The 14,776-nt window shown below is 48.9% G+C and overlaps 1 protein-coding gene across 10 annotated transcripts in view; it reads left to right on the top strand.

Moving 5' to 3' along the window:
• The window catches only part of TENM2 (teneurin transmembrane protein 2), a 979,180-nt gene that overhangs the window by 904,878 nt on the left and 59,526 nt on the right, over positions 1 to 14,776 (top strand). For all 10 annotated transcript variants that reach the window (XM_062189665.1, XM_062189666.1, XM_062189664.1 and 7 more), the window contains 4 exons: positions 5,325 to 5,535; positions 9,849 to 9,968; positions 12,307 to 12,568; positions 13,321 to 13,588. In XM_062189665.1, the coding sequence (XP_062045649.1) occupies positions 5,325 to 5,535; positions 9,849 to 9,968; positions 12,307 to 12,568; positions 13,321 to 13,588 (861 nt within the window). The remainder of the gene's footprint in view (positions 1 to 5,324; positions 5,536 to 9,848; positions 9,969 to 12,306; positions 12,569 to 13,320; positions 13,589 to 14,776) is intronic.

Below are 14,776 nucleotides of genomic sequence, written 5' to 3'. Positions count from 1 at the left end.
TCTTTGCATTCCCCAGCTGAGGGGGTCCACTGCCCTGTCTTGAGACCCCTAGAGAGTAGACACGCCTCCTTCCAATAATGAAGAAGACAAAGGCCAGGGATCTCATGGCTGCCTTTTCCTCCTTTTGATCCCTAACTGCTCTTTAGCTGCTTGGGTGACTTGCTCAGCTTCCCCAAGCTTCAGTCTCACTCTCTGCAGGGTGGGAGACACGGGAATGATGCTGACCATGCATTTCCCAGGGCATCACTGTAGCAGGCACTGCCCCGAGTACTGGACATGCAGTATCTGCTTTCCTCCTCCCAACAGCACTTTTGAACATCATCACCGACCTGCATGTCCCTTGTGGACATGAGGGAAACCGCGACAGAGCAGTCACTTGTCCAGGGCAGCCGCTAGCTACTAGGCAGTCTGAGTCAAACCCAGATGCCTTGTTCCAGAGTCTGAGGTTTAAGGAAGGGTTGCATTTTTCTGCTTTGTATCAAGTTCCCAGGAAAGCATTCACTATTATTGACCTGCCAGTAACCAGCTCTATAGCTCATAGTAGTGAATGACTACAAATGTAACCAAATATTAATTTCATTTGTTTTCACATCCAGTTTTTATACACTGAAAGAACTGGAAACTTTACAGGGTATCTGGTTATGGGAATACCTGTAGTATACTGAACACTTACTAGGTGCCATACTGATACTGTATCCATGTCACTGCATTCATTCCCTTTATATAACCCTGTGGTGTATGGGCTGTTATAACTGTTTTAAAGATAAAGAAACCCAGCAAAGTTGACTGTCTTTCCAGGCTCACCCAGCCAGAGACATGAGCTTCAAACCCAACTGCATGTGATTCTAGAAGCCAGGCTTGTACCTCTGGTGCTCTGTAGACTATGTGGATTTTTTTAACCTTGAGACTTATAATCCAAAGGATTTAGTTTAGGAGTAGTGAGCCTGATGTCTGCTTTGTGTTGCCAGGGTGGTTCTGGAAGATTATCTCTGGCTTTATTCAAATAATGCCTCAGGATTGTTCCCAGAAAGTTCTCTGAGCTCGCCATTACCATTAGAATATGACATTTGGGGGGACACCTTAAAAAGCCAAGGAAAATGGAATGAAACGACAGCTTTATTTTAGTGCAAAAAAAATTGAAATCCATGCATACAAAGGATCTTCAGAAAGATGACAGAGGGGCCAGCACTGTGGCATAACAGGTTAAGCTGCCCCATGCTCCAATTCAAGTCCTGGCTGTTTGCAATTCTGATCCAGCTCCCTGCTAATGAGGAAGCAGTGGAGAATGGGCCGAGTCCTTGGACCCCTCTACCCACATTGGAGACTTGGATGAAGCTCCTAGCTTTGGCCTGGCTGTGCCCTGGGCTATTGTGACCATTTAGGGAGTGAACCAGTGGGTGGAAGATCCTTCTCTCTCCCTCTCTCTCTCTCTCTCTCTCTAGCTCTCTCTCTCCCTCTCCTATCTGTAACTCTGAATTTCAAATAAATAAATAAAATCTTGTTTGAAAAGATGGCGGAAATGCATATTATGAAAAAGCCATGCATGTGTTTCAGAATTTTCTGCACCAAAATCAACTTCCTTTTTAATTCCACTTTCCACAAACGTCTTGAAGGACTGCGGTATATGCAGAATGCAGCCGGAGCTGTAATTCGGCATCCGTTCTCCCAGAAAGCACTGAGATCATTCTCCCTGGCCACGGTGCAGAGCGAGATAGAATGAGCACGCAGGCAGCGGACCCGTGCCCACCACCCTGAGCCCAGCAGAGAAAGGCCCAGGTCACTGTCCCGTCACCGCTGAGTCAGAATCGGGCCCTCAGTGAGGTCTCTGCAGTACCCTCACCAGGAGAAAGACAAGCAGACAAACAAATAAGCAGGTAGATAAATAAAGAAAGAAATCGGCCCGTGTCATAGGAGGGCCGCGCCACTTCCCGCCGCTGTGGAATGGAGACATCGGGGACTCTCAGGTCCTGAACTGGCAATTCAGAACAGTTTGATTGCCTGCTTGATTGTTTGCGAGATAACTGCAAGATTGTCAGTGACAGGGTAATTTACTGAAGATTGCAATGTCAGACTCCATCCAAGGGGCTCGCTGGCATAAAGATGCGATTCTCGTGACTGGCAGGCCACTGGGAGATTGGAGTGCCAATTTAAAGTTCACGGTGTCATCCGCAAGTGGTGGGCAGCGGCCGCCCATAATCACGCAGCATGATGAGGTCATTACCGACAGCACGCATGCTCACGCTTAATCACGGCCGGAACCCGCTGCACGACCTGGGAGGAGGCGAACGTAAATGTGGAGAAGCAAATCATTTACAGCGCCCCACCCCCCACCCCAACTATTTTTTTCCTTTTTCATAGCATTCGTCATCTGCCATTGCTGTTGTGTGTAGGCCATCTCCTGCCAGACAGGCCCTTGAATAAAAAGCCCAGAATCCAGAAAGCAGTGGAGAAGTTTGCGGGTCACAGTGTCGGAAGCAGTCGCAAGCTCAGGCAGAGTGACAGACTGGATGGAGGACGTGGGGGAGGGGACCGCGGAGTGTTTAATAGGAAAAGTGTCTGAAGTTATTATTTGAGCCCAAAGAGGCCCTTCCAGCTGGCGATGCGGAGAGGGTGGTAAATGGGTTGGAGGGGGAGGGGAAACTCTCCCGGCTCCGGGAGGGAAAGGCCACCAGAGATGGATGGCAGTCCTAATGCGAAGAGGCCGGCGACTTCAAGAAAGCTGCGGCGCTAACAAGCGAGGGCTGCTGCTCACCTCGGAAGTTTGAACGCAGCACTGCCAGCGTGGCTCGGCGGGGTGCTTTTCCAGGCGGAAGCAGGCCTTGCATGGGGAATTCCTTGTGTGTCGCTGGGGCGAGTGGTCCCAGCGGTCTGCAAAAGAGGATGCTGAAGGCCGCGTTGTAGGCGCTGTCCCGCCCCCCCTCCCGTACGCCCCTCCCCCACTCCACCACCACCCCCAGCTTGCTTTTTCTGTTCCATAGTGGTCCTCCCATGCAGGTCACACATCCTGGATGTGCCTCCGTGTCCTGCCACCACGGAGACAGCATGCTGCAGCTCTGTCCCTGGAGTTTGCCAGGCTCCAGGGCCAGCCGAGGCAGCCAGCACGTCAGCCTGAGAAGTCCAGAAATCTCCAAGGTGCACGTGCCTGCTCGCCCTCCGGGGCCTGCGTCTCTAGGAAATTTTGTAGATCTAAATGTGTTCCAAGGCACACGAGCAGGGTTTGCCCATGTGGAAAATGAGAGGCTAGTTTTAGTAATTTGAAGCCTAGCAAAACACGCACCCTCTTAATTTGTTTGTTTGCTAAAAAGAAAGTAATGCATTAAAATAATTGTACATTAATTGCTAAATTACAGTGGAACTTTGGTGAAATTACATATTTCAATTTCATTAGCAGAACCAAACGAAAAGGGTAATGCCAAAAATTTACACTGCAGTAAACTGGAATCACACAGCCAGGCCTCAGATGCAGCGTTCAGAGTCAAGGGTGTGTGAAGGCGCAGCCCGGGATTTGAGTGCAGGGTCCTGGTGCCAGTTATGGCCCCCAAAAGGCCTTCCTACCAAGTCCAGGAGGTTGCAAGTAAGTTATTCCTTGCTCCATGTTAAATCAATTCCTAGCAGAAAGAACAAGGAATGGCCAACTAATCCATTCCAATAGGAAACTCTGAAGAGCAAGCACTGCCCTGACCATTTCTTTGCTCTGCCTTAAGGGATATGTGAGGAATGGGAAACGGTCATTTATTCATTCGACAAACATCTGTTCAGTGCCCAATTCTGTGGTTGGCACTAAGCAAGGCATTAATACAGAAATGAAGAAGATACCGTCCTCCTTTTAGAGAACTCATTTTCCAGATAGGGAGGCGAGCATAAGGAGGTAATTAATTCCAGTACAAGGAAGTTGGTGTTAGCAACCGCGGTTTCTAAAACTTATTGTGCATAAGAATCACTGAGAGTCCTGTTTAAAATTCAGCTTGCAGGACCTGCTCCTGAGGGCTCTCTCTGGGGGAGATCTGGACTGGGCCTTGGATTCTCCCCCACAGGACTATGATGCAAAACCGTTGTCTGAGAAGCCCTGAGTCAGGGGTACGTGGAACCGGAGTACCTGGCTGTCTTGCTCAGTTCTGGCTGTGGTAACAATATGCCATAGACTGGGTGGCCTCAGTGGGGGACATTGACTTTTTGCTCACAAGCTGGGAAGTCCAAGGTTGAAGCACTGGCAGGTGTGGCCATGTCTGGCAGGGGCCTGATTCCTTGTTCATAGATGACCTCCTCTGGCTGTGGCCTCCCAGGACAGAAAGAGTCCTAGAGAGCCCTCTGGGGTCCCTTTTCTAAGGGCACGAATCCCATTCACTGGTGCTCCATCCATGTGACCTAATCACCCCCCAAGAGCCCCTGTCTTCTAACACTGTCACATTGAGGGCTAGGATTTCAACTTAGGAATGTAAAGAAATATGAACATGCAGGCCAAGGACATCATCAAGGAGGCTTCCAGGAGGAAGCCTACACTGAGTAGAAGGGATGAGTCCATCATGTCTTTTTCTCCCTCGTCGCACTGTTAGCTCTTTCAGGCTAGATTCCCTGGTTCTTTGCCCACTGTTTTATTTCTAGCACACGGCCAGCACTCAAATATGTATTGGACGGTAGATGGATGAGTAGAGATTAGCCTCGGAAGAGGGATGGAGGAGCAGAAAGGCGAACCAGCCCGAATGTTCACAGTCCTGCTGCGTCCAGGAGCGGAAAACCAGAGGCGACTGGACTGATAGCTTCGTTGCCAGGCTCCCGAGCCAAAGCCGCTTCCCCACCTCTTCTGGAAAACGTAAACCTCATGGCACCAGCTTTTCCCACTGGACTTAAGTTCCCTCCCTGCCTTGGAGGGGGCAGAGAGGAACCCTTTTCTCTCTGGAGGCGCACTTGAAGGAATTCCACACACTTTGATTCCCTGTGACCCCGTATTAGTACCGGCCCCTGGGAGCTGGCTACCGGTCATTTTTTATGCTCTGTTGCTTGAAAGCAAAGTGTTTTATTCCCAACATACTTGATGGTAATAATAAAAAATAATAATAGTAAAGTAGCAATTCCAGAAAAATATAGTGAAGATGGAGAAGAGAACCCCAATAATCTACCTGAGGCTAACCCTTTAGCAACATTTTCAGTTACTTCCTTTCTGTCTTTCTGTGCATAGCAATCGGAGTTACCTTGGCTGTGCCGTGCGGAACCCACTTAGGAAGACTGGACCTGCTGCTGCTCGTGTTGGTAGCAGCTGTGTTAGCATCTGCACAGGGCTTTTTGCCGCTCAGTCGTCTCACCCTGCTCTGCCTCTGCCCCTCCAGATGGCCTGGTGGATTGCCTGGACCCTGACTGCTGCCTGCAGTCGGCCTGTCAGAACAGCCTGCTCTGCCGGGGGTCCCGGGACCCCCTGGACATCATCCAGCAGGGCCAGACCGACTGGCCTGCGGTGAAGTCCTTCTACGACCGCATCAAGCTCCTGGCAGGCAAGGACAGCACCCACATCATCCCTGGAGACAACCCCTTCAACAGCAGGTAGGCCCCCTCCTGGCCCCAGACACCAACCACGTCACCAGTGCCCTTTCCTGTGCGAGCAAGAGCAGGTGCTCTGGCTGCTCCAGGGGCCCAGCTGGCCTGCAAACTGCCTGCGGGAAGCAGCTCTCTGCTGGGGCTCCCAGAGGGTCCCTGGTCGCTTTGGGTCGGGCTCCAGAAAAGAGTCCTGATCTCCCTACAGGCTTTGGCCTCCATCAGCCCAACCCTCTGGAGATCCCTGCAGATTCCCTGCATTTTAATCATTCACATTATGACATTGTTGTCATTATTATAAAATCTCCCTTTCTAAGGCCTCTGAGAGTGACTTTTGTGGGAGCGTCACTGAAATAGTTCATTCAGGAGCGTAGTTCTGAAAGCTGTTATTAACTTGATAACATAACCTATCATCCATGGCACCTGAGAGTCGAGCTGATGCCAGTCACGAGAATTTGTTGAGCACCTAGAATGAGCTGGGGACTTCCTATGGATGATCCCTACTCCTTGCACTCCGCTGTTTGCAAAATCTACCAGTTACTGACTATGCAAGCCGTTACATCACTGCATTTCACGCCTCGCCCCCTCATTCCCTCCGGTTTATGTTTGCTCTGCATCCCTAGTCTGAGGCCTATGAACATGGAGGGTCAAATGAGGGATTCATTCTGGAGTCAGATTGACCCCGTCCCGTTGCCCCAGGACTCTGCACCTGGAGGAGAGAGGAAGGGAGAGCTTGCCTTTGCTAAATGTCCCTCGCCACCTCTGTCCCTCCTCTCTCCTGGGCACCATTTTTTATTCTGAGGGTGGAGAAGAGGCCTAGGGAAGGCAGGAAATCATCTGAGTGGTGTGGCTGTGCATGGCTGAGCAGCCCCTCAGCAGGTGCAGGTCCAGTTGCCAAGATGAATGATGTGGCCATGGTGGGTGTGATCTTGTCGGGAGTGGCCCGCCCCATCTCTGTGCCTCTTCATGCAGGGAAAGAAAAACTGTGCACGGGATCCTTTTTCACAGAATCTGTTAACCATCGCTTCTTGGCCTTTTGGCTGAGATCAAGTGCAGATCTGTTAGCCAAGAACTGGAGAGGGACAACTCTTGGTCCCCTTGCCCCTCTAATAGCACCCATCATGCCATCTTCCTCCCAATTATGTATTTTTTTATTTTTCACCTTTCTTCTTTTATTTTTCCCAAACTTGAATATTTTTTATTTTTGATTAATACATGATAATTTTCCATACTTACAGGGTCCAGTGTAATCTTTTCATTCGTGTACACATTGGATCAGGATCAAATCCGAGTAAATAGGACATCCACCACCTTAAGCATTTGTAGTTTCTTTGTTGTAAGAACATTCAGAACCCTCTGGATTAACCAAATTAGAATAATGCGATTAAATACTGTGCACAGTAATAGCATTTATTTTAATAGAAGAAACTCAACAAAAATAAAAGAAACCACAGATCTCTGACCGAAGGAAGAAGCATGACCTCTGCTTGTTCAGTCCCAGTGCTTGGGGAGTTCTTCCAGATTCTGCTTCCTTAGAATGAGGAACAGAATTCATCTTGCCAAAGAATGGCCAGGCTCTGCCCTTGGCCATAGCATTTTGGTGGAGTTTGTGTACAGTTTGCTGGTAGTGCGGATGTATCCTTGGAAGGCCTTGGCCTGTTCCCATCCACTTCCTAATTAACATTGCATGATTTACACCCTCGGTCGAGTCATTTCTTTTTGATACCCTTTCTTCACTTGGCTCTTCTGGTTTCATCTTCTCCTCACCAGCAGTTACCACTTCCAGAAGGCAACTTAGCTACGGCCAAGTTTCAGGAGAGCAGGCACGGGCTCCAGATTACTGGGGGGAGGCATCAGCTCAAGGGATCTGAGCAAAAGAGAGCTGCTGTAGAGAAAGCTTATCTGAAGCACTGCACGTGGCAATGAGTAGCACCACGAAAATGAGCCCATGCTCTCCAGCACGTCTACGTAGCTCCATCATTCAGAAATCCACGACACGGGCTAAAGTTCAGTAAGCACGCACGTGTCAGTGTATTGTCATCTGACATGGAGTGAAGCCCAGAGCCAGGAGTGAAAAAGAACTTATTTCAAGACTTTTAAAAAGGCGTTCCCCCAGATAATGGCATACAAAAATAACTGAAATGCCTGGACTCCACCACTATAATTTACAGAGCAGATCTCACTATCTAGATAATGTGATAATTGTTACACATCAGTAATCATAAATAGAAATGAACTGATAGCATGTCTTAGCTGAATCTTTTCTCTGAATTGACTGCCTTGAAATGATAGGAAGCCAGCAGCAATGAAGAATTAGAAAAATAGAAGGTAGAAATCACGGGCGAAAAACACGGCCCCTATTCTTCCTCTGGCTATCCATCTGCAAAGTCTTAAGCCACAGGACCGATGGAAAAGAAACCACAGTTGTGTAAAAATAAAAAAAGGAAGGGGAAGAAACCCCGGGTGGAACATACTCCTAATTTTGTTTTCTCATCACGGGCACTGTGTGTCATCAACACACATCATTGTGGTCATCAGCACACATCATTGATTTTAAAATAGTGTCTGGGAAGGCCTTACAGAAAGCTCAGTGTGAGCCGAGATAAGAAAATGGAATTGAACAAAAGGATTATTTTCATAAATTAGTTTTCCACTTTCAAAGAACTCTAGCATTGTGGTGGGAACCAGCTAAAAATGGGATTCATTTGTTAGGCAGCCAGTAGCAGACAATTAGAGCTGTCAGTGGAACATTCTAAGCACTCCTGAGATCATCAAAGGGTTGGAGTTGAACAGTTGGGGGTATTACTAATAGAAAGAGAAATGCTTGCAGACAGATTCCCTCCAGTTTGCAGGACGCCCAGGACTGCAAAGTAAGTGCATTCCAAAAATCTTTGACAAGATCCTGGCAAAGAATGGGTCAGCTTCATTACCTAGTCCAGAAATTGGGAGTGTGTCCAGGAACCAGGGAGCTTGAGAACTTCTCCGCCTTCGTCAAATTGCCCATTGTCTTTGAGGCCTGCAATACAGCTGTATACCTGCTGGGTTGACTCGGAGCTCAGTGCAAAACTGGAGCTCCTCATTGTTCTGTTTCCCCATGAGAACTGAGAGAGAAGGGATATGTGCTTTCTCCCTCCGTGGACTTAGATGAGAACACGGAGAGAGCATCCCTAATTCGAAAATCCAACATCTGAAGGGCTCCAAAATCAGAGCCTTTGTAAGTGACGACAGAACACTGACAAGTGGAAAATTCCGTCTCACGTGAAACTTGGTCTCACACACAAAATATTGTATAAAGCACCTTCAGGCCATCTATATAAGGTGCATACAAAACATAAATGAATTTTGTGTTTAGACTTGAAGCTCACCCCCAAAATACTTTGTTACATATATAATATATATAATAAATATAATAAAATAATAAATATTTAACATATAAACATATATTTATAAATATATAAATATTCTAAAAATCCAAAACACTCTGGCCCCACACATTTCAGAAAAGGGAGGCTCAGTCCATATTGTAGCATCTCTGTAGGGTTTCCCTGGGGAGGTTTATTGGAAATTAGCATTCCTGGGAAAGTTCTAGTTACTGTGGTCCAGAGAGAGGTGAACTGTCCCTGACATCAGTACAAAGTTGGCTGGGATTTCAACCGCCACCCCACGAGGAATTTAACATGAAGAAATGTATGCTTACATGGAATCCAGAACCCAAGGTATTTCCACCAAAAAATAATTCTCCAATGTTCCCTTTTCCTCAGGCTCTCATGGATTGTGAGACATTTTGCTTTTAGAGAGTAGCAAAAAAAAAAAAAAAAAATGCGTATGTCCCAGTCCCACAAAACTTCTGTGTGTGCCTCTCCACCTCCCCTGACCTCCACACCTCAAGGAGAGAGGGAAAGTGGCCTTTCTCCAAAGCAGAAAGAGGAAATAAGGGGCGGGATATGGAAGTTCTCTCTCAACTGCAGTACTCGTACCAGGCCAAAGACAGCCTGCAGCCCAAGGCCAACAAAAGTCAGACACCACCAAGAAGCAGAGCAAGGCCAAGGGAAGACAGAATGTATAAAAGAGACCCCATTGCCGAGACAAGCGATGGGCGATGCTGCCCACTGAGTTTACCCCAAGGTGTGTCTTCTTCCGGCAAAGCAGAGCCTTGAGACATCCCTTCTGCTGCAAGTCTCCTCCTCATTGTGGAGACCAGTGACAGGGCGAGCCGTGATGGCAGAGAAGGGAACCACAGCAGTGCCCCTCATCTCCTGGTCCTCCTCATATGTCTCAAAGACCTGTGTTTCTCTTCCTCCCTCTCCCCCTCTCTCCCTCAGCTTGGTTTCTCTCATCCGAGGTCAAGTAGTAACTACAGATGGGACTCCCCTGGTTGGTGTGAACGTGTCGTTTGTCAAGTACCCAAAATATGGCTACACTATCACCCGGCAGGATGGCACGTGAGTAGCTCTGTCCGGCTGTGCCTGTTCAGGATCCGGGGTGTGTGCAGGGAGCGGAGGAGCAGTCGGCTGGGAACCATGTGGGTCCCCTTTGGGGACTGGAATGCACATCAGGCCAGACCTCTGGTGAGGATCCCACCCAGAGAATGTCCATGCTTGTGAGCAAAAACACAATCACTAGAAAGTTGCACCCACCCGGGGCAGAGGACAGGCATCACCTTCCTCTCCCCGTGTCAGGGCACTGCTTCCTCTCTGTGTATGTGGTGCCGATGGGAGTGGATTCTGGAAAGAAGGGAAGATAGCTTTTAGAAACTCACTCCTATTTTAAATCAAAGGCTGTGCAGGGTGACAAGAATCCACATGACATAGCATCCTGTGGTGATCCCCTTCTGCTTTCATCTGTGGCTTTAGGAGCTGTGTTGTTTTCGCTGCAGTTTTGAGGGGGTGGGCTGTAATCAGAGAAGTCTAATTAAATACATTTAGCAGTCACCCTGCTGGGTAAAGGAGGCAACCTTCCCCTATTATCTTCTGATTGGAAACATGCACGCATTCCGCCCCCACCAAGATGAAAGCCCTATCATTTCCTTCATCCATGGGGCCGACAGTAGAAAGTTACAGAACAGGATAACAGGAAAAGAAAACTATAGGAAGGCAAAAACACTCACTCACTTTGGACTGGACACAAACTCTTGCATTCTATTCCAAGTGAGAAAGGAGGACTCCAGAGCCTCGTTCTATGATAACAGACGCTGGAAAGTCACAGATGCATCGTTTCAGGCGGGAACTGCAAGTCTTGCCTTTCTCTGCAGAAGTCTGGCCTTATATTCTAAGGCCCTAAAGTAGCCTTACAGGCAGTTCCAAAAAATGTCCAGGCCACAGCAGCCCTGCTCTTAGATTGTCATGATCCACAGCAAATCTCAGCGTTCATTAAATTTCTCCTACCTCACTCAGACATTTCGGCAGCCAGCTCAGATTGTTGGGAAGCACCAAGAGTGGCTGTGCACTGCACAGAGCTGCTCTGGCCTCTGCTCTTCTTTAGGAGTCAGTGTTCTTAGAGAAGTCCCATCCTCCAGTCAGTTCTCCAGAAGACATTTGGAGTCCTGGGCTGCGGTCCATCCCCTCCTCTGCTCCCTCTCCCGCTCAGCTGCTTGCTGACTAACCGTGGCCCAAATCATCCATCCCACCTCCTGGATCAGGGACTCTTTGGCTGCAAAGCCATGGAAGTCACAGGACACGCGAGGCAGTGCTCCCAGGAATCTGCTGTACAGCGGCATGTGCCACGAATATTCACGCTGATTCTTTCATGCCAACTGGCAATGATTTGGCTTCAAGACTTTTGACTCTCCTGTAGGCTGTGCTAAGCCATCCTGAACATTGTGCGTGCCCAATAAATAAATATATAAACAAATATATGAGCAAATAACTTGGACTGCATGCACCAGGATATTCACCTTAATGTTGTTGTGCTCCTTGTCCACTCACTTTATGTCTGTCTGCAGCTGGTAAGTCAGCAATTTGGGATATTTTGAGTTTTTACTCTGAATGAGGTACTCTGTGAGCTGGTGGGGATTCTGAAGTGAGCAAGACAGACAGCATGGCTGTCCCCAAAGAGCTGGTTTTCTAGTGGAGAAGTAAAGCTTAAAACCGAGAAGCACTCCACTACCTGCCTGCCTTTTCTGTTCACTGGGGAAGAGCTACCTCTACTTCCCTGGGAGTGCCCCTCTGTCCAGCTCCTGAGGAACACCGAGGACGATAGTTTAGGAAGCACTGACAGCAGAAGCAGAGCACAGACTGAAGGGAAGTGTCCCAACATGGATGCTTATAACTACCCCCACGTATTGAACACGTCGCTTAGCCTAGCCCTGTGCTGAGTGTATTACATCCAGCATCAGCAAACATTTTCTGTAAAGGGCCACACGGCACGTAGTTGAGGTTTTCCTGACCAGGTGGTTCCTGCTGCCACAACTCAACTCTGCCACTGTAGCAGGAAGGCAGCCATAGAGGCTGTATAAACAACTGGACATAGCTGTGTGCCAATAAAACTTTATTGACCGCAGCAGTTGGGGGCCGTAGTTTGCTGGCCCCTGCTCTGCACTCACTAGGACATCTCACTCCCTCAGCCGCATTGGGGATGCTGATATCATCATTCCCATTTTACAGATGGAGAAACTTGCTCGGAGAGGGTTCCTAGCTTGCCCACAGCCCCCTAGCTAGTCGCTGGTGCAGTCTGGGTTCCATCCCTGCCTGCTTGCCTCTTGGCTTCCATGTTCAGCCCCTCCCACCGCCTTGCTGGCAGGGGAGTCCACCGCTCTCAGGGAACCCATTTGCCGCTCTCCAGGTTTGACCTGATTGCCAATGGCGGTGCCTCTTTGACTCTGCACTTTGAGCGAGCCCCGTTCATGAGCCAGGAGCGCACCGTGTGGCTGCCGTGGAACAGTTTCTACGCCATGGACACCCTGGTGATGAAGACCGAGGAGAACTCCATCCCCAGCTGTGACCTCAGTGGCTTTGTCCGCCCCGATCCAATCATCATCTCCTCCCCGCTGTCCACCTTCTTCAGTGCTGCCCCTGCACAGAATCCCATCGTGCCTGAGACCCAGGTAAGAGGGCCGTTACCAGCCAGACCACTCAGCGCTTCCCTAAGCCACGCAGACGGGCCGACTTCCCCCATCACATCTGTCTTCCTCGTAGGACCAGAAACTAACATAAGGGAGAGGAGCAGAACATAGGTGCACAGTGGGATTTATGACTGTGAAGATGAAACTTTGGATCCCTCCAGGACATTCTGGATGTTTCCAGATAGTCATTCAAGATGCTGGCAGTCACCAGAGCCTTTAATAAAATAAAAACAATATACATATGTGCAACCCACCTGCAAATTGCTTTTTATTCCTGTTAGTCACCGAGATACATGATAAGAGGCGCTTTAATGACCTACATCGGCGGTACGACAGAGGGCATATTATATTATTGCCTCCCTGTTGCTTTATACCAATTGTCAGTGGAAGTTGCAGGTTCGTATAATTACAGCCTCTCGTGGCCTCCTTGCATGCAGCCAGCAATAAAGCCTGCTGTTCTTATTTACATCTTTTGCCAACAGTGTAGTTTTGAAAAAGAAACGCAACAGTGACCAAGAATAATTATTAATCCAAAAATCATAACCTCAGCCCCCTTCACTCCATGGCGTAGGGTAGTTTTGGTTGTTTGTTTTTGTCTGTGTCAGCAGGGGGAAGTGGTTCTCGCACCCACATGTGGGGTAGACACTGCAGTGAGGGAGGCCGCGTTGGGTTGCACACAGCTCACTGGCAGGGCACATGCGATGGCATGTGTCTCCCTTGGGTTTCCCCTCCAGGTTCTTCATGAAGAAATTGAGCTCCCTGGCTCCAACGTCAAGCTGCGCTATCTGAGCTCCAGAACTGCAGGGTACAAGTCACTGCTGAAGATCACCATGACCCAGTCCACAGTGCCCTTGAACCTCATCCGAGTTCACCTGATGGTTGCTGTAGAAGGACATCTCTTCCAGAAGTCATTCCAGGCTTCTCCCAACCTGGCCTACACCTTCATCTGGGACAAGACAGACGCCTATGGCCAAAGGGTGTATGGGCTCTCAGATGCTGTTGGTATGTTCTGGTTTGTACCACTTGTTGTTCCATGGAGTTAGTCCTGTGTTCATTCACCTGATCTCTATCGAGTTCTTGGTCTAAGTCAAGTACTCTTCTGGTAGATTGGCTGATGAGACAGGCAAGGTTCCTTTACTGGGCCTCTTACACGTCAGTGGACAATAAAACAGATTGGGCAAAGAAATGTTCTGCAGTGGTAAATACTGATAAGAAAATAAAAATCAGTGACACATTCTGGGGGAAAGGGCAATTGTGGATGGGTGTTCAGGGAGGGTTTCTCAGTGGAGTGACTTGTTAAAAAAAAAGATTGATTTATTTATTTATTTGAAAGTCAGAGTTACACAGAGAGAAAAAGAGAGGCAGAGACAGAGAGAGAGGTCTTCCATCCACTGGTTCACTCCCCAATGGGCTGCAACACCCAGAGCTGTGCCGATCCAAAGCCAGCAGCTGGGAGCTTTTTCCGGGTCTCCCACACAGGTACAGGGGCCCAAGGACTTGGGCCATCTTCTACTGCTTCCCCAGGCTATAGCAGAGAGCTGGATCAGAAGTGGAGCAGCCCAGACTCGAATCAGCACCCATATGGGATGCGGCACTGCAGGTGGTGTCTTTACTAGCTGTGCCACACAGCGCCAGCCCCGGGGTGACATTTTTAAGTGCCACCTTGAATGACAATAAGGAGGCATGTAAAAATCAGAAAAAGAACATCCCGGGCATGGAGAACAGGAAGAGATGTTCGGGAGACAGACAGAAGGTTAATATGGCTGGAGTCTCACAGAAAAGGAGGATTTTCGAGATGAAGGCAGAGAGGCAGCCAGGAGCTGGTTCATGCTCCAGAGAGAGCACTTGCCAGGAGCACAGGTTGCACCTCCAGAATCAGACAGTGGGCCCAGGGGAGCCTGTAACCACATGTCATGTTTCAAGACCTTGCCTTTGAGGAAAAGGCACAATCTCCCCCTTGTGAAAGATCATAAGAGAAAGATCAGGACAGACATTTGGCGAAGCAGTCAAGATGCCGCTTGGGACATCCGTGTTCCATATCGGAGTGCCTGGGTTTGATCCAGACTCTGTGTCTGATCCAGCTGCTGACTGCTGTGCCCCTGGGAGGAAGCAGGCGATGGGGCCCTGCCATCCACATGAGAGACCCAGATTGTGTTCCCGGCTCTTGGCTTCAGCCTGACCCAACCCTGG

Source organism: Lepus europaeus, chromosome 4 (genome assembly GCF_033115175.1).
Source record: "Lepus europaeus isolate LE1 chromosome 4, mLepTim1.pri, whole genome shotgun sequence".
Lineage (NCBI taxonomy): Eukaryota > Metazoa > Chordata > Mammalia > Lagomorpha > Leporidae > Lepus > Lepus europaeus.
This window is presented reverse-complemented; position numbering and strand designations above follow the sequence as displayed.